This window comes from Rosa chinensis, chromosome 3, assembly GCF_002994745.2.
Source record: "Rosa chinensis cultivar Old Blush chromosome 3, RchiOBHm-V2, whole genome shotgun sequence".
Taxonomy (NCBI): Eukaryota; Viridiplantae; Streptophyta; class Magnoliopsida; order Rosales; family Rosaceae; genus Rosa; species Rosa chinensis.
The window spans coordinates 9,616,925-9,639,768 of NC_037090.1; the positions used below are offsets into that span (position 1 = coordinate 9,616,925).

General features: G+C 38.3%; 3 protein-coding genes across 4 annotated transcripts; 2 read left to right on the plus strand and 1 right to left on the minus strand.

Moving 5' to 3' along the window:
- The first annotated feature begins 406 nt into the window (after positions 1-406).
- Positions 407-4,305, plus strand: LOC112192629. The gene is made up of 6 exons (XM_024332437.2): positions 407-590; positions 1,785-1,983; positions 2,308-2,489; positions 2,611-3,519; positions 3,636-3,713; positions 3,931-4,305. The coding sequence occupies exons 2-6, from the start codon at positions 1,821-1,823 to the stop codon at positions 3,985-3,987; spliced, it is 1,389 nt and encodes a 462-aa protein (XP_024188205.1). The 5' UTR covers positions 407-590; positions 1,785-1,820; the 3' UTR covers positions 3,988-4,305.
- Positions 4,306-7,460: 3,155 nt separating this feature from the next.
- On the plus strand, positions 7,461-13,492 carry LOC112192628. Of its 2 annotated transcripts, none has more exons than XM_024332433.2 (11): positions 7,461-7,664; positions 8,715-8,905; positions 9,231-9,412; positions 9,545-10,162; positions 10,251-10,328; positions 10,654-11,089; positions 11,169-11,368; positions 11,441-11,517; positions 12,082-12,183; positions 12,875-13,061; positions 13,150-13,492. In XM_024332433.2, the coding sequence occupies exons 2-11, from the start codon at positions 8,743-8,745 to the stop codon at positions 13,240-13,242; spliced, it is 2,136 nt and encodes a 711-aa protein (XP_024188201.1). In that variant the 5' UTR covers positions 7,461-7,664; positions 8,715-8,742; the 3' UTR covers positions 13,243-13,492. The 2 variants fall into 2 exon arrangements, with proteins under 2 accessions (XP_024188201.1, XP_024188202.1); XM_024332434.2 differs by lacking the exon at positions 7,461-7,664 and adding an exon at positions 7,707-7,875.
- A 46-nt stretch (positions 13,493-13,538) lies between these two features.
- LOC112192627 (protein SIEL) lies at positions 13,539-18,390 on the minus strand. The gene is made up of 8 exons (XM_024332432.2): positions 17,638-18,390; positions 17,473-17,550; positions 16,863-17,096; positions 16,590-16,781; positions 16,038-16,178; positions 15,810-15,899; positions 14,944-15,395; positions 13,539-14,608 (listed from the first exon to the last, which is right to left on the minus strand). Exons 1-8 carry the CDS (start codon positions 18,307-18,309, stop codon positions 13,684-13,686), a joined length of 2,784 nt encoding a protein of 927 aa, XP_024188200.1. The 5' UTR covers positions 18,310-18,390; the 3' UTR covers positions 13,539-13,683.
- Between the last annotated feature and the right edge of the window lie 4,454 nt (positions 18,391-22,844).

The window sequence follows — 22,844 nt, forward strand, 5'->3', positions numbered from 1 at the left end:
CAGTGACGACGACTAGAGTGACAGAATAGTCGTTAGGGTTTCTAGAGCGTCTTTTTAATTAGTTTCATTGCTGGGTATTACATGATCCAAGAACATTCCTTAATCTCAGGATTAGTAAATCTATTAACTTAATCCACTAACTAACCTCAAAAATATTTTCACCCTCTTTTTATTCTTTTGTTCATTTATTCTTCAAATTTTGACATCACTCATACTGACTTGCTGACCCAATTTTGACTCATAGTTCCACACCGGTCAGACAGCCTTTGGCCGCTAAAATGCGCCTCTGGCTGTACTTCTTCATAATAGTGATTTGAAATTTTTTCAAATTATTTTCACATGCACCTAATTCGCTAAAATGCGCCCGTGTGTGTACTTGGCTCCTCTTTTGTTTCTTTCTCAAATATAACTGGAAACCCAGCTTTGTAGCTCAGTGATGCTTCGCGCTCTGTGTCACCATTTTGGGCAAACACTTCTTCATTTCCCTTAAACCCTTTTCATCACTCTCTCTCGATTTCTTTCTCTTCATCTCACACAGAACTCACACACCCACAAAAATTCCCTGATCCTTCACATTTCCAAGTAGAGAGGTAAGCAAAAATGTGATCACTTTCTGGGTTTTCTGGTTTGATCGAGAATCGAGATTATGATCGAGCTTCGATTTTGTAAACTAGTCATGGATTTGTAGGGTTTTAGAGAGCTTGGCTTGGTTTGGTTAGATTAGATGGTTTTTGGTTGTTTGAGTAGAAATTGTGCCTCTGTGGTTTCATTTCCTGTTCTCTCTTAAGAATCCATGGCGTTTTATTTGTTTATTGGTTTTGAAATGTGGAAACATTATGCTTTTAGGGTTTGATTAGTGGAAAGAACATTGCTTAAAGATGAAGGGGTTTTCTCTGTAATTGTGAATTTCATTACTTGTTTGTTGCTCAGGAGTTTAAGATTAAGACTGTGGGTTAAAGGCGTCACCTTTAGATTTTCCGTTTGATGCTGTATTAGAATATTGCCTATTTGGGATTATACAATTGAAAAAAGAAGAGCTTTTTTTGTTTCCTTTGATTTCTTTGATTATAGTATAATTAGTTGCTATTGTTGGACTTGGTGATGATAGTTTTTTTTTTTTTTTTAGCCGGAAAGAGGTGATAGCAGTTGAATGTGAACAGTTTTGGTATTGCTATTGTCCAGGCATGTATTATGTGTGAAATCTTAGTACATTGTGGATTGAATTTAAATGGCATGCCGTAATCGTGTGCCATGGGTTTGAAGCGTGTTGTTCATATGTTTGCAATAACTGAGAATGTAAAGGCGGTTCTAAAGGCTTATTTAACTGGTTTGTGAACTTTAGAAGAGAATCCACTTTATTTATTATATTGTTGTTTGTTTATACTAATGATCCTCAGCCATATTTTATTCTTGTTTTGTTGGCATTCTGTTTCATAGTTTTTTGTTCATATTTGTAACATTTTATTCTTATTAGAGGAAATAAGATGATGAATAGTTCAAATTTTAGATGTCGTATTCCAGGTTTGTTGTTCTGTATGTCTTCTGGTTATATTACATTTCAGCAAATATATAATCTTTTCTAGATGAAAAATACACAAGGAGAATTAAGAATTAGTACATGGAACCTATATAAGATTCTCCATAGGGCTTTCAATGGTGATTTTAGATGCATTTCATGGTCCTTATTGTTAGCATGCGTTGTAATTATATCCACACACACACACACACACACACACACACTCTAACTCTCTGTTAAAGGTACATGACCTTTGTTTCGTATTCAGGTGTATGATATAATTTCATCCTGTTTCGATCTGAAAATGGGAGCGGGAAGGAAAACTGAGACCTATACTCTGCCTTCTAATCAAGACCTGGTACCCTATGCTGTGTCTGCAAGAAATTTGATGAAGAATCACCTAGGTGCAGTCATCTTTGGGTGCACGCACAGCACAATGAATGAATGTCTATCAAAACAACTCTTTGGTTGGTATTCTGGACTTATTGCATGTTTTGCTCCTAATCTTTGCTTTTCCTGTTTTCAGTTTATAATTTGGATCTTATGTATTGTTTTTCAATCTTTAAACCAGTGGTTTACTGATATTTTTATTGGAGATTATGTGTAAATCCATTGCCATCTTCACTGTTAATAGGCGCCAAAGTATTGTAGCCCTTGTTATATTGGATATACAAAACTAGCTAACTTCAAATAAGAAACTCTTTGATTGTTGTGCACTGCTTTCTTCTGATTTCTTGGTTTAGTTTTACTTTTGTTTCCAGAATTGATGTGCTGCATTCAAACTCTTTCAGGTTTACCGGCTCCACACCTTATATATGTGAAGAAAGTTACACCTGGCTTACCACTATTTCTGTTCAACTATAGTGACAGGAAGCTATATGGTATCTTTGAGGCTACTGGTCATGGCCAAATGAATATTGACCCATACGGATGGACCGCTGATGGGTCAGGGAGGACCCAATTTCCTGCACAGGTACTAAATAAAGGTTCTGCCATAATTGCTGCAATTGTCCCGAGTTATAATTTCATGTTAGACATACCGTGTCTTGGGTAAGAGAAGGCTTTACTGATATTTTCCGGTTTTCTACTTTAAGGTTCGGATGCGTGTTCGGCAGCAGTGCCGACCACTGCTTGAAAGCCAGTTTAAACCAATAATTGCTGATAACTACTTCAATCCACAGCATTTCATGTTTGAGCTTGATCATGTTCAAACAAGAAATCTGCTATCTCTGCTAGCACCATTGACGATTTCTCCAGGTAAACCAACACCACAGAATCCAATGCTGAGGGAAACTGATTCTCAAGCTCTTCCATCATCTAGTACAATACAGAAAGCTGAATCGTGTAAGCCGCTCACTTCAGAGGCTGAGAATCCTACTCCTCTACCCAACTGGGAAACCGATTTTCCAGCTCTTCCGACTCAGAATACAATACAGAAAACTGAATTGTTGAAACCACCCACTTCAGGGGCTGAGAATTTGAATTCTGTACCCACAGTGAACTGGGAAACTGAGTTTCCAGCTCTTCCATCACGTAATACATTACAAAAGAAAGCTGTATTGTGTAAACCAGCCACTTCTGTACCACAGAATAGAGTGGAGCTGGAAACTGATATTCCAACTCTTCCCTCAAGTAGCACAGTAGTGGAACCTGAATGGCCTTATCAACTTACTTCACAGGCTGAGCATCTGAACAGTTCACATCTTAAAGGGGGTTCGACATGTTCTACACCTCAGAATACATTGAAGTGGGAAGCTGATTTTCCAGATTTTCCCTCAATTAACATAATACAGGAACCTGAATGGCTTGAAGCACTTATTTCAGAGGCTGAGTATTTGAATAGTTCAAATCTGAAATTGGATTCTGTACCTTTGGCTGGAGATGCTGTAGATAGTAAGGCAGAGAGTCCATTCTCCCAGTTTGATCAGAAGAGTGGAGAGAGTTCTTGCTACTTTTCTGCGCAGAGTCCTGGATCCATGTTCTATCCGGGGATCATTACTAAGGTAAATTATTATTTTAGTAGTCCATACATTTAAATTATTAAATCTATGCTTTAGTTAGTGCTGTTAGTTTCAGTTTTACTTGGAACCACTCTTATGTATTATTTGATTTGTACTAGTTGCTTCTAGAGGTGCAAGAGCTGAAGGCGTCTAGTACCGCACAGACTGAGAAGATGAGATATTTGGAGGATAAGCTGGTAATGCACGTCTTTGTCAAAAAATCTCTGTATTTCTGCTTCTGCACCTTATTTCTTCTGCCGATTCGTCTAAATAAAGTTGAATTGCATCATGCGTTAGTCAAGCATTTACATCACTGGCACTGAACTGGTTCAAGGCATTTTGATTGACAAATTAAGAAACAAAACCATTATGTCATGTTAAATTAATTGGAGTTTTTCTTTCTTGACATTTCAGGTGGAGGCGTTGTTTGAAATTCAACAGTTAAAAGACTTGTTAATAGATGGAGTCTGAGTCTACACCCTCCATAGCATATATCGATGAGAAGGATATTGAAGGAATGATCGACTGACATTGCCGTAACACTGCCAGTACGAGTTGACTAAAGCCAAGTTCCTTGACTCGCCCGGGGCAATTACAATGACTGAACTACTCCTGTTTTATGGTCTGTATATTTTGACGAAACCCTTTGAGGAAGCTTATGGTAGTTAAGTTGCAAAATGACTTGATTTGTGTAGACTAGGCGACTAGCATCAAGATGATGGCGAAAATTTACCTTCATAGGCTATGACAAATCAAAATGAATGAAATGCTAGAGTTCAAACTCTCGTCTCGGTTGATGTCAACCCAAATGAAACCTGACCAGATAAACATACAACGGTCATCTGACAGAACCGGACAGGTCTGATGGTTTACAAGTTATGACGATTTGCTATTGTAATCTCAAAAATACTCACCCGGTGAATTTCGGTCCCGATAGTCTAATCAAGAGTTGTGTATGATGTTCTATAAGGGTACTCTTGGTGTCTTTCATGAGATGTATGAGATATTTTGAGTAGGAGATCATCATCTTTTATGTTTTCATTGGTAGTGACACAATCACCTAATTTAAGACTTTATTCATTAACACAATCACCTAATTTAAGACTTTATTCATTAACTTTTCACATTTTATTTGTAAGTCGTACATCACTCGAGATTACTAATTATACTAAAAAAGCTCCAGAAACATTTTGCACAACTTAAAAGTCATTCTAATGAGGATTAATGGATGACTTTTGTGTTAGACTCACTTTTCGATCTCATTTTCTTAAATCAACTGTTAGATGTTTAGATATTTATGTGTAGATCATTTATGCAATTTTTCAACCAAATTGAAATCGTTAAGACATTCATAATCGTGATTTATCAATTATGAACATGAACGGTTCATGTTTGATATATTTGGTTCGTCCATTGATTTGACCTAATTCAATTCTTTAACGATCAGTAATTTGGAAAAAAAATTTCAGAAGTGATCTACTCATACATACATAAACATCTAATGGTTGATTTATGGAAATGTAATAAAAAAAATGGTCTTCCAAACCGTTAATTAGAAAGTTCTCAACTGATTTTCATTTTAATAGTCTTCATTAAAAAAGCTCCCAACAATTTAATACCATCTTGCATAATTCCCTGCAAAATTTTTTCTTGAGGCTTAAATCTTCATCACATAAGTTGTCATGAAGATGACTATCACTTCACCTTTTGAATGGAAATCAAGTTAAGAAAGAAAACTTTGATTGCTCATGCCATTTCACTTTTAGAAGTTATTCCATTGTAGTTTCCTCTGTCAATTTACACGCACCTTATGCTTCAAGGTTCATGCCATTTCAGTCCATCATGCCATTTTAGTTAATTTCTTTCTAAATCTACAAATATTCCTCTTCTTCACGCAATTCCTTTTCTTCACAAATTTGAAGCCTTGCCACCCATTCCTTTTCCTCACAAATTTGCAAGGTTTCAAATTTCAGTTTCGGTTTCGATTTCGGTACTTCAAATTTAAAGAAATTTCGGAGAAAGTTTCGATTTCGGTGGAAATTTCGGTTAAAAATAAAGAAATCACATTAATTGCATGTATAAAATGATATTTTTGAATGAAACTTTTACATAGACTAACCTAACCTATAATAAACCTATTTACAATGTAAATTCTCTAAAATTATACATAAATAATATAATTGTCATATTTAATATGGACGAGACGACGAGTAATTAACTAAAACTATAGTAAGTTGCTAAACACTATATATAATTCTATATGTAATTATAAATGTTATGTATATTGATAATGTGAATGTGATTTACTTTTTTTTTTTTATGGCTGGAACCCAGTGGGAGGCTTGGCCATCACGCCTTTTTCACTAATAATTAGAAAAATTCAAAGTTTGTTGTGAGAAAACTGAACTCCAAGCCTACGAAAAAGTTGAAAGACATCATTATGGTCATGGTGGTCAAAAAGCCACGCACTAAGAAAATACTAGTAAAAACTAAAAAGAACAGTAAAGCCTTCAACATACCTTCTTAATTAATAATTATATGGTAGATGATACACATGATAGAAAGAGAGTTTCTGTGTTATGAAGGAGGATTGAAAAAAAAAAAATCAAAATTTCATATTTTGTCAGCGAAAAGTCGAAAACTGTGAAATACGAATTTAAAAGAAATTTCAGAGAAATTTCGGACAAAATTTCGGTTTGAATATTTAAATATATTTTGTGTGTGTAGATATTTCGGAAATTTAGAATTTCGCCGAAATGTACGGAAAATTTCGGTAAATTTCGGAAAACTCCTGACGGAAATGATATAGCATATGAATTTCGTTTCGGTACTTCAAATTTACGGAAATTTCGGCAGTTTCGGAGAAACTTAAAACGAAGCCTTGCCACCCATTCCTTTTCCATACATGGACTGCATAAACACTTAGATGGAATATAATAATTAATTAGAATTCAATTTCACTCCGCTTATGAAATTATTTCTATTTTTAAACTAATTTTTTTGTTATAATGAACGATATTGAGTCTTTAATCTAACTTAGTTGTAACTCAATTTTCATTCTCTATGTTGTCTGTCTTACAACTCATATCCTATCGTTCCGTACAAAAAAGATTATAGCTTTTCTATTTATTTTGAGAATGAGAACGGATTTGGATTCGGAAAGAGAGATCAGAAATTATTTGTTATAAAAGTGAAGGGGCATAATTGTCATGATTGAAAATAATTCTGGTTTGAAATGGCCTTATGTGTATAAAAACAATTAGATGACGTTATAACTAAATAAAGTTTCAAAATGACACTTGCTTGTAATTTTCTATAGAAGTTATTCCATTGCAGTCTCCTCTGTCAATTTACACGCACCTTATGCTTCAAGGTTCATGCTATTTTAGTTAATTCCTTTCTAAATCTACAAATATTCCTCTTCTTCACACAATTGACAATTCCTTTTCCTCACAAATTTGAAGCCTTGCCACCCATCCCTTTTCCTCACAAATTTGAAGCCTTGCCACCCATTCCTTTTCCATACATGGACTGCATAAACACTTAGATGGAATATAATAATTAATTAGAATTCAATTTCACTCCGCTTATGAAATTATTTTTGTTTTTAAACTAATTTTTTTGTTATAATGAGCGATATTGAGTCTTTAACCTAACTTAGTTGTAACTCAATTTTCATTTTCTGTGTTGTCTGTCTTACAACTCATATACTATCGTTCCGTACAAAAAAGATTATAGCTTTTCTATTTATTTTGGTAAAACCAAAAAAGTTGTAACTTCCTAAAGACGTTTGTTTAATTGTTTCTACATCCTTTCTCTCCACATCTGACAGCCTTTTCTTTTCAACGCACATGAAAGTGGTCCAATTATTTTCGTGCTAAATAAAAAAAATATTATATATAACAGAAAAAAAAAAAAGGGAGTTGATGCTAACCTGCGCCGGGGGTATAGATAACACGTCTGTCTACAAGTAGAGAGCTTTGCTCACTGGTTCATTACCTTTTGGCGCTCTCAGATACTCTCTAGGCAAAAGCCCATTCCTCAACCATAAACCCTCATCACTCTCTCTCTCTCTCTCTGACACACTCAGTTGAGACCCAGACACAGATTTCTCTCTGGGTCTCATTCTAGTGTTCTATAAATAAAAGGTATGCAAAATGCAGTGGCCGTCATTTTGATCATCTTGTTTGATTGAGATGGCGGGTTTTGATTTTGTGAGATGGTGGGTTTCATCAATTTCTAGGGTTTATATGGGCCTGGGATGATAAAGATGAGAGCTTTTTAGCTTTTTGGTTGTTTGAATACAGAAACGTGCTTGTGCGGTTTTGCATTCCCTCATATGGGTCTTCAAGCTTTTTGGTACTCAAATGGAAATTTATTTACTTTTTTGGTATTCAAATGCAGATTTTGATTTTGGCTGTTTATAGGGTTTGTCTCATTGCCCAGAAACAATGAATGGGTTTTTCTCTATTGCTTTGAATTTGTATGACTGAATTGCTACCCATGTGTCTGAACTCTGAAGCATGTTCTTCATATGTGTAAATTGGCTAAGAATTTGAACTGGTGTTTCTTACTTGGTTGAGATACTGCATTTTTTACTTTATGTATATGCATTTCCTTTTTCTCACTGATTCTGTTTTCTGATGCCTATCAGTTTGCTTAGTTGTGTTTTGTTGGCCTTCCTTAGTTGTGTTTTGTTCAGGTTTGTGCCATTTTGTTCTTAAAGAAATTCATTGATGAAATGGATTGGTTTTTCTTGTGCTACTCATTGAAGTGCTTCCAATTATGAATTGGCATTAAAGGAAAAAAGATGATATCAATACTACGGAGCTATATTCCCAATTTGGTTCTGTATGTCTTTCTGAACATTTGGAAGAAAATTACAAAAAGAGGATTAAGAAATAAGAACCAGGGCACTGGAGATATAAAAGATTCCACTTAGGCTTCTTATCTCCACGCGTCGCTGCTCTTTCGGACTTAGAGCAAAAAGGGCGAAACTAACCTGTAACGGCTTTGTTGCGTTATGGACTTGTTGACCGTCTACGCATGAAAAACGTCGCTGATTTCCAATGCATTTAATGGTTCTTGGTGCCAATTAATTATCCCCCCTCCCTCCCAATTTTCTGTTCATCAGTGTTAGCCTGCATTCTATCACATATAATACTGTTTAAGGTACATGACCTTTGTTTCTTATTCAGGTAACTGTTATCCTTTTGGGATCTGAAAATGGGAGCTGGAAGGAGGACACAAACCTTTACTATGCCTCCTACTCCAGACCTGGGAACCTACTCTGTACAAGCAAGACAGTTGAGAAGTAATCACCTTGGTGGAGTTATCTTTGGTTGCAAGAGCAGCACAATGATGGAATGTCTATCTAAACAACTCTTTGGTTGGTATCTTGAACTTTTTGCATCTTTTTCTTCTTTTCTTTTGCTGTTTTCAGTTTTTAATTAGGTTCTTATACTTCACATTATTTAAACAATGGTCTAGTGGTATTTGGTGTTGAATTTAATACACCGGTTCTTAGATTATGATGCAAGTGGATTGCCACACTTAAATTCAGTTATATTGAGCCCCAAAGTATAGTAGCCAGTTTGATTGAGTATAAACTCTTTGATTGTTGGTTTTGTCCATTATTATTATTTTTTCTTCTGATTTCTTGCTATAGTTTTAGTTTGGTTCCAGAACTCATGTCAGCATACAAATTCGTTCAGGTTTACCGGGTCCACACTTTTCATATGTGAAGAATATTAGTCCTGGCTTGCCCCTCTTTCTCTTCAACTATAACGATAGGACGCTTCATGGAATTTATGAGGCTGCTAGCCATGGCCAAATGAATATTGATCCATATGGTTGGACAACTGATGGATCAGTGAGAACACAATTTCCTGCACAGGTGCTATATAAAGCTTCATATGATTGGTTTAATCTGAGTTATTTTTCATGTTAGACAATCCCAGTCTTGGTCAACAGAAGGCATTCTAGACTGAGATTTTTTATTTTTTATTTTTTTTATTCTACCTTTCAGGTTCAGATTCGTGTCCAGCTGCAGTGCCAACCACTGCTTGAGAGTCAGTTTAAACTGATTATTGCGGACAACTACTACAGTGCAAATAAATTCTGGTTTGAGCTTGATCATGCTCAGACAGACAAGCTGATGTCTTTGTTAGCATCTTGCCCAATCGCTCCAGGTACTAAAGTACCGCAGAAAATACCAAAGAGGAAAACTGATCTTCCAATGCAACCCTCACGTAAGACAACAGTGGAAGCTCAGTGGCTTAAACCACTCACTTCAGGGGCGAAAACACTAGTTGGAAACTACAATCCATCTGAAGCTGTATTAGATGTGAAAGACGCTGAACAAGAAGAACAGCACCTCATTTGCGCAAAACTGAAAGAGTTGTCTCTTCAACGTGATCTCAACAGTGAATACCAAAATGTGCCTTTGTCAATAGATGTTAAAGATAGTGCTATTGTTAATGCAACGCCTGTAGCGGTCAATTGGAATCCACCTGAACCATTGGGTTTAGTGGAGATGAGGGTAGAGAGGTCTCATTCCTGGTCTGAGAAGAAGAGTGGAGGGAGTCCTTGCTCATTGTCTGCGTTGAGTCCTCGATCCTCGTCTGATCAGTCACAAATCGATAAGGTAAGTGATTATTAAATAGTCGATAAACATACCTGCTAGCTTTATTTTATATTCAACCACTCTATTTATGTATGTTCTGTTCATACAGTTGGTTCAAGAGGTTGAAGAGTTAAAAGCTTTCAAGAATGAACAAGCTAAGAAGATAGGCTATTTGGAGCATAAGCTGGTACTTGATACAGTATTTCTGTTAAATTTTCTATATATCCATCTCATTACCTTACTTCCTCTGTTTATTCATGTTAAATAGTATTCATGCATTTGGTCATCACTGCACTGAACTGGTTCAAGGCAGTTTTATTATTGTTGTTGGTCTTTAACTCCCACAGTCAACTATCTTCATTTTATATGGTAGTTGCTCTGCTCATAGTTGTGTACTTATGTAAAATGCTTTAGTTTAGGCCTTAAATTTCATAGCAGTAGGCTTTTGATTGACATAAAAAAATAGAACGATTATACCATTGTTAAATTGAGTTCTTTGGCTGGCGTTTCAGGAGCAGGCACAGTTTGAAATTAAACAGTTAAAAGATGGTATAAAGTCGGAATCTGAGTCTACACCATCCCTTGCACATATTGATGAAAAGCAGTCAGAGTCTGAGATTCAGTTAAAAGACGGTATGAAGTTGGAATGTGAGTCTGTACCCTCCACACAAGAGAAGGATATTGCATCGTGCGATATGCTGGATCTGGATCCTAATGAGTCAATATATCTAGTTGGAGGATCTGATGGTGAATCATGGTTGTCATTGGATTCTTATTATCCTTCTCGAAATGTGATAAAATCTCTTGGACCAATGAGCTCAGATCGTGGATATGCTTCTGTTGCAAAATTAAATGGTGATCTCTATGTGATTGGAGGTGGTGCTAGTGCTGTAGGTGGTGATGGTGCTAGTGCTGTAGGTGGTGATGGTGCTGTGTGGTATGATACAGGTATTGAGTCTCTCTCAATTTAAATCTATTTCTTGTTGGCATTAACGTTTTTCTAATTCTTCTTGGTCGTTTTCTGAAGTTGAATCATACTGCCCTGCTGACGAGCAGTGGAAGGTCTGCCCTTCTTTGAGAGAGAAAAAGGGGAGCTTAGCTGCAGCTACCACAAACAATAAAATTTTTGCAATGGGTGGCGGCAATGGAATTGAGTGTTTTTCTGATGTTGAAATGCTTGATTTAGATGTTGGTCGATGGATCCGTACACAGTCAATGCTACAAAAGGTAAAAAAATATGGTTGTAAGTAGGAAATACTATTATTCGAGGGTCCTGATTGTTCTTCTTTGTTGTTCCAGAGATTTGCTCTCGCTGCGGCAGAACTAAATGGAGTAATATACGCTACTGGAGGGTATGATGGGAATGGTTATTTGAAGTAAGATATTGCCTTATTGGTTATCTTTAGTCAACACTATGCATGAACCGTGGTATACTCATATAAGTTTGACTTTATCTTGTAAAGGCACATATACTTGCACTCTGCATATTTAATTAGTAGCTGATGACTTTTGTTGTTTCTGATCAGTGCTTTTGTAAAATGCTTATCCACAGCCTTTTCATCTCATTAACAAAGTTTTGGGAAAAAAAAAAAAACATAGGAAGAGGAAAAGGAATTTGACCAACAGAAGAAAAGAGAGTAGCTTGTGGCACAGAGCAACTATATAAAGTTTAACTTTTAGATGCATAATTAGGCTATCACACGTTAATTCTATAGGACTCCTGCCACTGCAGGTAATTGAATTTCAGTCCAGTTTGTAAACATACTGGAATATTATTTCATTTGTCAAGTTGCTTGCACTTTTTCATCATGTTCATCAGAATCCTAGTTTTTGGATAGATCAGATGAATTGTCTGTTTTATATCGAGGGATACAAAACTCACTATCCTATCCTGAAACATGCCTCTTTCAATGGTTGACATGAAAATGTTCATATCTCAGGTCCGTTGATAGATTTGATCCAAGGGAGCATAGTTGGAAGAAAGTCCCTTGTATGAAATCAGAAAGGGGTTGCCATTCATTGGTTACATTAAATGAAAAATTGTAAGTACCTTTGCTTGACTTGTATTCTCAGCATCTTAGACGTGCTCCATGATGACTTTAGACATGGTTGTTCCTGTAATAAATCCATGAAAATGTGAACATACTTTGGTACGCAAGTTTGGATTTAACTTGGACAATCTACTGTAGTTTCTTATTCCTGCTTTGTATGGATAAGGTATATTTTGCTGTCAATTAAGAACATCATCTTATTTAGTTATCACAAACTTTTGATGATGAAGATCTCTGTACAAAATAATGATGCCCTAGTTGTCCCGAAAACTTTAAAATGTGAAAGAATCAGTCTGGTTGAGGTTGCTCTGATCAGACCCACTCTTCAACTCGAAAAGAAGCACCAGATCTCACTGAGTTAAAGAATGCAAAACTAGTCTTTAGTCTGTAACTGCAAGTTATAATGTTCGAGCCCCATCAAGGGTGGGAATGGGGTGGGGTTTTTTTTTTTAAAAAAAAAAAAAAATCGTTTTGTGTGTGTGTGTTGGTGGGGTGGTAAGGCTCTGAACTCTCATTTGGGAGGTCAGGAGTTCGAGCCCCATCATGGGTGGGGAGGGGTGGGGATTAAAAAAAAAAAAAAAAAAAAAGTTATAATCTTCTCTTCTTGATTTTGGTGTTTGACTTTTTTTTTCCTCAGTACTTTTTCTTTGACATTCCTGATTATAGACTTCTACTTTTGTAGGTATGCTCTGGGTGGTCATGATGGAGATTCTATGGTGTCAAGTGTAGAAATTTTTGACCCACGCCTTGAGTCATGGATGCCTGGGGAACCAATGAACTACTCTAGGGGATATTCGGCTGCGGCTGTTGTTAATGATACCATCTATGTAATTGGAGGGGTGAAAGGGGATACCAGCATTGCAGAGGCTGTAAGTTACATAATGCCATGCATTCCTTATGTATATATGGACAAGAATTTTATGCGGTACTTTAACAGTTGCATTAACATAATGGTAGGTTGAATGCTACAAGGAGGGCCAAGGTTGGCAAGAAATGGCGGGGGTGATTAGCAAAAGGTGCTTCCTGTCGGCCACTGCTTACTCGACCTGATCAAGGTGTTACTTGCGGTTAATCTAGTCGGAAACTCATTGTCTATCAAATATGTAATACAGGAGCATGTACATGCTAGGCGCATATAGTAAGGTCTTTTGTGGTTCGAGATGGTGTTTTGGGGATCAATGTTGCAAGATTCATCTCGAAAAAATCCAGCGGTGGAAAGATTTCAATGCTTTGATATGAGTGAGAAACTAATTGTAGACATTATTATATCTGGTAATATATGAGTTGGTGTTGTTTATCATCTATGAGAATTCATCTGAGTTGCTATATTTATAGCCTTGTAGCCTTTTAATATCATTAGTGCTCCATTCCCAAATCCACTAAAGACTACAATTGGCAAATGATGGAGATAAACACTACAGTCTACTATTCTTCTAATAAAGATGTATATTTCTTCAACTAACACAGAAAATTGGACAAGCTACTCAATTTTCACTTGACCATAGAAAGAAAAACTTCCTTTTCTCGGCAAAGAGATGCAAGCTCATGTCTAGGTCCACAACGTTTGAGAAAAGACACATCCTCATCCTCAGACAAATATTCCATACAAATGCAAACGCTGACTGTAAAAGAAAATGCTTTCGGGGTTTTGTAAAATGGTGCGGTAAACACAACTATTCTATGATCATCACAGCCTCCAAAAAGGTTTGAATCCAAGGAGACAAAGTGAGTATCATCAATTCCATTGGCAGTCATTTTGAGCCATAATCTGCTTTCAACCGAAACATTATGAAGAGTGATGTGGCATGGTATACCAACGGGCAACCCTGCGACAAAGCAAAGAGGATGTTCGTAGTCATTGTCAGGTATGTCCAGATCTGCCTTTATGTGCTTTAGTCCACCACATAACACAAGCCGCTCAAGGAAGAAACTTTCCAGTACTCTTCTAAAAAGAACTGGATTACAGGAACTACCATTGAGAGATGTCCCAATTTCAGATAATAATTTTCTGACTTCAATCATAAACCTGGATGGTTCAACAGTTCCATCTTCAAGGAGAGATTCCGCATGTGCCATTGTACAAGAGAGCTTTCTCAAAGTACCAAGATGGCAGCAAATTTCAACTTTAGAAAGCTTGAGCATACAAGTCACAAGTACCAGCTCCAAAATATGCAACTCTTCCACTTTAGACAATCCTATAAACGTACTTTTCAGTTCACTAAGCCTCGCGTCTAGCTTTCCCAACACAAAGTCCAAGTCTCCCATCCCGCTAGAAGGAAGGTGTCTTGAAGGCACGAAGTTCACCCATGCCTTTGCAAGCAGTTTCATGATCTTGATATACTGCATCGTAAAGGCAAAGCTACCACCAGATGCAATAGAGCCAGACGTCAATGTTGCCAATTCTTCCCTGCAACTTCTGCATAAGGTCATGTCACAAAAGAAATAAACAATTGAGAACGGAGATTGAAAAGTTCTGAAGAATTATGGCAATCAAATAATACACATGAAACAGTCAACTCAACACCAGTTGGTGCATAATCTCAAAGCATGCATATGTTAGTGCTGTCTCTATGATTTTAAACTAGCTGTCTGTATGGACCATCATTGGTTTATACCTTAAACTAAGAAGACCAAACAAATTTTGAAAGGAGCCCTAAAAAGGGTAACATAATTCTGTCTCATCTTTTTTCTGTTTTAGGTGGGGGGGAGTTTTATGTCAATAGATAAGGATAGTAAACGACAGTACTTTACCTTAAAGTCCTGAGTCCTTCAGTCGTGAATCCAGCTTGTACAAATGGCCAGATATCCTTCACCTTTTCAAGAACAACATTCATTGACTTGGTCACTTCATCTTGCACATCTAGACTGTACTCTACAAGAGAATTTCCAGCCTCCCTTGGTTTCTTAACTGTTGGAGACAAGATTTCAGAGGTTCCACCTCTTTTCGCGCTGAAGTCAAACTCCATATCATACGGTCCAGAGGATCTACTGCATTGAGACAAGTAATTCAACAGGCCCTCTTGATGAATAATGTCACTCAAAGCATGTGAAATTCTTCCCAGGTATGTAACTGCATAAGAAAATATACTAGGTGGGATACTGCAATCACGTTCTTGTGAAAGTGGAGCTGAGATGGCCAGAACTAGCAAGGCACCCACCCTCACGTTATCAAAGCCTAACTTGCCATTAGACACTGGCTCCATCTGACAGATGGAAAAAAAAAAAAAAGGAACAATAAATATAGAGTTCCCAGTAGAAACTACAGTTGCATAAGAACCAAAGGAAACCAGGAAAGAATAAAAAAAAACAAAATTTAGAGTTTCAAGCCACATATAGAAATACGTAAATTCCCAAAGCCTATGTTATCCTCCTTGGTGCTATTCTGCACCATGCTTTCAAATATCTTTTGACTGTGGTAGTTAACAATAGTTCTACCAAGCATTAAACTCACAACCTATCATATGCTAAACCCTGCTTCATAATACTCAGACTTGAACAGACCCTGTCACCAAGCAAGAATGAAAATCATATTTGGGTGCCACCCAGGCTTACAAAGAAAGTTGGGTCGAGGTATTTATTTATATTAATGAGTAATGACCCTGTGAGAGCATGCTAACCTGCTGAGAAACTTCCTCAATAATGCGGACCACAAACTTTCCATGATTTCGTCCAATATGAAACAAAACATTTAATATATCTGCTTCATCCTGGAAAAAAACAAAATTGAATTAGCTGAAGAAATACGATAAAATCCAAGTTTTAAAATGACCAAATTCACTCCGCATGCTACTTAAAAAAAAAAAAGTCTGCAAGTTATATCAATAAAATGTCAATGAAAAGCTAACCTGTGGACACATTTCCAAGTTATCTAAAAGGGTATCAATAGTTGATCTAAACAACTTCAAATCTGGCAGCTTTGCCAATTTAAGTACTTTCCTTGCAGCAGATCTTGTCAGGGTATTACGGTCAACCAGAGTGCCAAGAAACTGCAAAATCAATTAACGAGAAAAAGAAATTATAGGCAGTCTGTACTTGAGTAGTTTCATGAAGTCACCTGGTGTAAAGAAATTTTTTACTGACTTCTTACTAGGCATGTTAAGTCATGGAGAAAAGGATAATCGTATAATACCAACTATAATTTAACAAACCACAAGACAAAACATTAGCAAGCAACACCCTAGGAAGGAGACGAGAACAAATAAACATAAGAGGGAATTTCAAAGAAAGAAAACTATGAATAATCCAAAAACTTAGAATTGGAAAGTGAAGAGGTTGTGCCACCTCATAGCATAAGATGCGACTTGATTTCATAACCAGTAGTACATTAAATTATCAGATAGTAAGTCACACCTATTCTGTATAACTACAAGATTAACAACTAAGATTACAGAGCGTACCATATGCATGTGTTTTTCTTGCACCTTCAGATGACCAAAAGTTGCCATTTGATGCATAGTTTCAAAAGCTTGTAACCGCACAAGCATTGAGTCATCATTCAGTACATCCATCAGTAAGTTCAAGGCTTCTCCAGCAAACTTGGAAGAGAGTATGGTGAGTGTACCCAAAGAATGACATGCAGCTTTTCGTACCTTCATATTGATAAAAAAGAGTTCATTATTCAAAAGCGCGCATTTGGTAAAAGTTCGTTGCATGTCAGAGTCAAAAGATACCTCATGGAATTCATCCTCAAGTCCATGCATAAAAGCTCCTGCAACAATAGACCCTGATACTTCCAGTTGTTCATCGGAACACTGAGCAAGAGATTTCTTTTCTTTTGTAGCCACCAGGACTTTCTTTGACAGGGTTTGCAAAAGAATATCTTCAGATACCATTCCTATCTTCCCAAGGGCATGAAAAGCTTCAATCCTGACCTCCATGCTCATGTCTCTTACCATCGAACAAATCTACAAACATAACCGATGCATAAGACATAAGGTCTCAACTGCATATGATGCTCTATGAAAATTTCTGACACTCATTGACATAGAATGATAGGTAGGGAAAGTCCTACCATTCAATAATGCAGGGTAAAAGGTTGGTGATATATCCTCAGTGATGTCCTAGAGAAAATTAACCGGAATAGGTTAGTAAGCCTTTTCGGACAATAATGCTTATCCATAAACGGCTAAAAAAAAGCTCCAGTCAGCATGCCCGAAACCTAAAGTGAAAAGTTTATAACTTGATGGCTGTAGTCTGTAGAGACAGAGCTCAATTTCAAAGCACAATGCACCAACTCATGTAGAACAAATCATCTCAAAAATTTCAGCCGAGTCAAATTACCTTGACAAATACTTCATCAGACCAGTATGCTTTCGCCTCCGAATCGCACACCATGAGGATTAGACCCCAAGCAAACACCTGTGCATTCATGAAGTGTATTAGCACATAAAAGTGAGCATCACCAAATCACAATGGCACTAAAATCAACAATTTGACAAAGCTCACCGCTTGAATTGCAGCGGACCTAACGCCGTCTTCCATGTCGTTTAGAAGCTCACCGGCGCGGAAGTAGCAGCCTCTGATCATATCACCGTCGTCAATAACGCCGCTCTTACTCAAACCAACGAGTCCATCCAATGCAGCTTTCCTCACATTCGGATACGGATCCTTCGTAAACCCTAGAAACAGGCTTGATAGCAAGTAAGGCTTAACACCGAACCTCTCGGCGTTTCTGAGAAGCCACGGCCGTATCGCCGGAGAAGGACTAAAACAAATCGAGGCGAACAACCGGTCGTCGATTTCCTCAACAGCCGGCGCTAGCTCTCGATTCCGCTCTGCGATCGAAGCCAAGACATCGAGTGACTCGGCGGCGACGCGAGTCGACTCGGTGGAGAGGAGCGAGTCGGAGCGGACGGAGTGGAAGACTAGGGCGGAGAGGTGGGGGTGTCGGGCGGCCAGGTCGGAGAGGAGCTTGAGAGTGCGGAGCGGGTCGCGACTGAGTTGGAGAGAGCGAGTTAGGGTTTCGAGGATTGAAGAAATTGCGGGGGAGGGAGTTGAGGGGTTGATGATTAGGGATCTCAGGGAAGCTAGGGTTTCGGTGGAGAGAGGTTCGGTGGGGGAAATTGATGGGAGGTTGAGAGAGTGACTGCACGCGCCGGGCGCGTGGTCCTCCTCCATTGCTTCCGGTAGTGATAGTGGAGTCCAAATTTTCAAAGGAAAAACCCCGGGAAGAGACAACGGCCATTGCAACCCGCCGTTTTGTTAACGGACACTTGGACCGGGTCGTAGAAACCCGCCGCTTTCAGTAATTCGATTATTTTTCGTTTTTGTTTTTGTTTTTATTTTTTAGTGAAATATGTCAGTTATATTAATCGAAGCAAAGGTTTTATAGCACACTTTGTCATCATTTTATTCACCGAAAAAAAAAAGATAATGTTCACGTTTTTTTTTTTTGAGAGAAGAAAATGTTCACCTTTGAGGGTACAAGAGAAAAAGTTTCTCATAGCAACTGTAAAGCGTTGCAGTGCATTATTTCACAAAAGAAAACGGAAATTATGGAACTGGTACTAAAAGTTATGAAATTAGAGCTACATACTTTCTACAACACTTCTTAAAATAAAAAAAATAAAAAAATAAAGTTAAGAAGTTCAGGCAAAAACACAGTAAAATCTAACACCAAAGAAGTTCCAACTTCCAACTACACAAGTATGCACAAATATTGAAATAAATTGATTGAACCAAGAGAAGTCACTTCTAGATGTCTGTAAATCACTGAATCTTGTGAGAATTTTAATGGTTTTTAATTTTTGGCTTCAATGTACAAAAGAGGTGCTGTGAGGAGATGGCAAAATGCAGGTAGACCAATTCGAGAGTACGTAGCAAGAGACTGTGCTCCAATGCCCTCGACCAGAAGAAGAGACTTGGCATGGGGTTATAATTTAATTATACTAGTATTAAACACATGTTTCCCTTCCACATATTTAAGTCATATATGTTGGTTCCATGAAGTTTAATTATACCAGAATAGACCAAACAATGTTGGCGGCATAGGCAACCTGCAGAAGATAAACACATTAACGTACGGTCTAACCCGGTGTGATATAAAGAAAGCAAAATTTGCCTTCTCCCCTTTTCTTTTTTTCTTGGTATAAATTTGTTATTTGACCACAACGATTAAAAGCTTAGTCATTGCTGATTGTTTACTCTGACCATGAAAGATAGTATTATATACATGTATCTCTAGAGTCTAGCCTGTGGTAATAACCATTACAGATGAAGTGTGTTAAATTAAATAAGGGGCCGTGACCACTTAATCAATTTTAGATTAAAAATTATTCACTTACTCTACTAAGAGTTTTTTTAACTCCATTTACCTAATCTAACAGTGTTTGACAGTATTGCCCTCATACTCTCTCTCTCTCTTCGTGCCATGGCTACTCCGACGCCCCACCTCCGGCTTCGGGCCAACAGCTCCACCAAGTCAACACCGCCAGGTCCCCCAAGCTAGCCCCAAGATCAGAGCACTGCATCCGGATTCGAATTGAACCTCCGAGCGTCGCCGTCACCAGAAACAGACTCTCTCTCTCTCTCTCTCAAACCAGACTCTCTCTGCCATGGCTGCTCCGGCACCCCACCTTTGGCTTCGGGCCAACAACTCGATAAATCCACCTCCAGCGTCGCCGTCATCCAAACCACAGATCCAACGATCCAAGGCCCATTGCAACAACTCAGCCCCAACGCCGATCCGACTCCGCTCCAACGTCGCCGTCACCCTAAAACACGCCCCGACCACTCCTGCATCGGCCTCACACTCCGGTGGGTGCCCAGGGAATTTTGTTTTTTTTTTTTTTTTGGTATCCTGATATTTTTTTATATATTTTTTTTGTATATGTAATGTATTCATTTTGGTCACTTAAGGGCAATAATATGATTATTGGGGCAATACTATGATTATTAGGATGCAATAATATGCGTATTGGGGGGCAATAATATAATTACTGGGGGGCAATAATATGATCAATTGTGCCTGTAGTGTACTCATTTTGGTTTTGGAAGTTTATACAATTCATTGGACAACAATAATATGATTATTGGAGGCAATAATATGATTTTTGGGAGGCAATAATATGAGTATTGGGGGGCAATAATATGATTACTGGGGTCAATAATATGGCTACTGGGTATTATTAGGAGCAATAAATTTAGACTATGGAATCCCGACTGTAGTTCGGTAGCTGGATTCAAGAGTTCAATGACCGGTTGCCGGATTCTGGTCATCGATTGTCGGATTTCGGTCGCCGGTCGCTGGATTCCCATCACTGGAGTCAACGGCCGGCCACTGGTCACCGAAGTCCGGCAAGGTGGAGGATGACTTCTCCCTCTAAGTAAGAAAGAAGGAGAAGGCAAAAAAGTCCCAAAAATAAATAAAAAAGAATAAAAAAGAATTAATTGGGTATTAGGGAAATAATCTCTTAGAGTGTTTTGGGTAAACATGGTTAAAAAACTGTTAGTGGAGCAAGTGAGCAATTTTTAAGCTGAAATTGGGTAAATGAGCATTCCCCTAAATAAAACTTAGGTCCAACCTAAACAAATTAAGTATAGACAAATATATGAAAGACCTAAACAGAGTATAAAAAAAGAGATAAATGAGGTGTTTAATCCTAGTTGCGGGCACCAATAACCCTATTTGCCCAGTCAACGATTGCCTAATCATAGGCTCCAGCCACACTCACTTACTTCTAGTTTTTTTTTTTTGAATAGAAATTGATACCATTAGAATCAATAGCCATGAAAAGGCCAGAGTCTATAAACCCTCAAATAAGAACCTCGGTAAGTAACAACCGGTACAACCTATCTGAGAAAATGCAAACAATTAAAGTTCTAAAAGCGCACGCTTGATGCAAGCCTATACAAGAAAGGATTACCTCATCTTCTAAGGAAAGGAAATCATTCAACTAGTCCCTACCTGCCAATCACGCAATTGTGGTACAATCAAGTAACTAGAAACGTCTCAGAAAACTTATAGAAGCTCTCCCAACCTACACAGGCTTGAAACCCTAGGCAATGAAGATCTATGCCACAACTAGCTCCTTTCCTTTCAGATTAGAGCTTGCAGTAACAGCTGCACCATTCAGGTTAGACAACAGACTTTTCTTAGCAGACTTCTGCTTCCCAACACCATCTACCTTCAAGTCATTCATCTTTGCTGCGGTACCAGATGAGATTTTATTTTTGCTTCCCACCGGCCTCCCTCTCTTCTTCTTCACCATGCCTTGAACATTCTGTGGCAGTGAGACCAGCCCCATATCAGCAGGCTCCAGATTTTTTTTACCAACTACCAAACTCAATTTGAGTTTCTTTGGAGATATGGTGATTTCAGCCTCAACCCTAGAACGACGCTTGCCTGTTAATGATTCCACCCTACCATCAGACTCATCTATCTCTCTAATGCTTACCTTAAGACGTGGTTTTTGCACCAAATATGTAGGATTGCACAGGAGTTGCTCCGGGATCATCCTATGGAGTTGAGTCTTGGAGATCAAACTGTGCCCATTGAAAGAAACCCTAGGATTGAATGCAGCTTCATGGCTGCAACCTTCAGAACCCAACCCCGTAGTCAAGCCGCCGATCCTGAACTACATGGCATTACCCTGCGCCACCGACGGCGACCCTAATACCGTGCGCTCTGCAGCATCATCTTCTTCGTTCAACGGCGGCCCAGAGCACGGCAGTCCAACATGGGTGATCAACCCACACACTCCACACCTCCCAAACAACTTATCATACCTGAAATTGCATAGAAACTCCACCGTTTCCTCCACCCAATACCAACGTTGAAAGGACAATGGCCTGATCAGAGGAATCTCAACCCTAATTCGGTACTTGCCAACCTTCTTCCCCTACTTATCAATCTCCTGAAAGTCTCCCAACGTATATCCGATCATCGTCATCACCCTTTCTGATCTAAATGCAGGTGGAATACCCTGCAGCATGATCCAATAGGAGGATTTCACCAATGGCACCTTCTCAATTGGCATAACCCCATCATACTCAGCAAAAGCCACAGGAGCACGGTTAAAACCCCATGGTGCACCACTCCAAACCCTAGCTCGGTCTGTAGGATCTGAAAAAGTGAACAAAACCCTACCTCCTTCAGCTTCTTCAACTTGCAGCGTCCCATTGACCCTCCAGGCAGATCGAAACATACCTAGGAAGGAACGGACCTTGAACTCCCTAGCAATGAGGAGTTTTCCCACCATAAAAACTTCAGATTGTCGCAAGCCCTTGCCTTGCGATGGACGGAGATCTACCTTCTTCTTTCCCTCTGCAAGTGCAAGAGAGGAGGCGAGTCGGGCAGCCATGGCATCAACGGAACTCATGATGAGGCAGTTGAAACTTGAACAGAACGTGAAAACCCTAACCCTAGAGAGATAGAGAGAGAGCGGCGTTCTTTTTTTCTTTTTTTTCAAAACCTGTTCACTTACCTCTAGTTGCTGCCTCCATTCACTGATAAATTCTTCTCTTAACGTTGTCTAATAAACAAAATCGGCTAATAACAACTCGTTATGTATAGCCGTTTTTAACAGAATGTTTTTATCTTTTTTATGTGCAAAGGAAGTTGTAATAAATATGTTATTCATTAGCCTTCGTGTCAACTTTAGTTTGGAGGTAATGGTTCGAGATTTTTTCCCAATTACGCTGTGAATTTCATT

Excerpts from the sequence above, each read along its gene's own strand:
- LOC112192629 (XM_024332437.2), top strand. The coding sequence starts at position 1,821 with ATGGGAGCGGGAAGGAAAACTGAGACCTATACTCTGCCTTCTAATCAA. Across the intron at positions 2,490-2,610 it reads GGACCCAATTTCCTGCACAG|GTTCGGATGCGTGTTCGGCA; the intron begins GTACTAAATAAA and ends TTCTACTTTAAG. Across the intron at positions 3,520-3,635 it reads ATCCGGGGATCATTACTAAG|TTGCTTCTAGAGGTGCAAGA; the intron begins GTAAATTATTAT and ends GATTTGTACTAG.
- LOC112192628 (XM_024332433.2), top strand. The coding sequence starts at position 8,743 with ATGGGAGCTGGAAGGAGGACACAAACCTTTACTATGCCTCCTACTCCA. Across the intron at positions 10,329-10,653 it reads GCTATTTGGAGCATAAGCTG|GAGCAGGCACAGTTTGAAAT; the intron begins GTACTTGATACA and ends CTGGCGTTTCAG. Across the intron at positions 11,090-11,168 it reads TGCTGTGTGGTATGATACAG|TTGAATCATACTGCCCTGCT; the intron begins GTATTGAGTCTC and ends CGTTTTCTGAAG.
- LOC112192627 (XM_024332432.2), bottom strand. The coding sequence starts at position 18,309 with ATGGAGGAGGACCACGCGCCCGGCGCGTGCAGTCACTCTCTCAACCTC. Across the intron at positions 17,097-17,472 it reads CTGATGAAGTATTTGTCAAG|ATTTGTTCGATGGTAAGAGA; the intron begins GTAATTTGACTC and ends TTATGTTTGTAG. Across the intron at positions 15,900-16,037 it reads ACTTGGAAATGTGTCCACAG|GATGAAGCAGATATATTAAA; the intron begins GTTAGCTTTTCA and ends GTTTTTTTCCAG.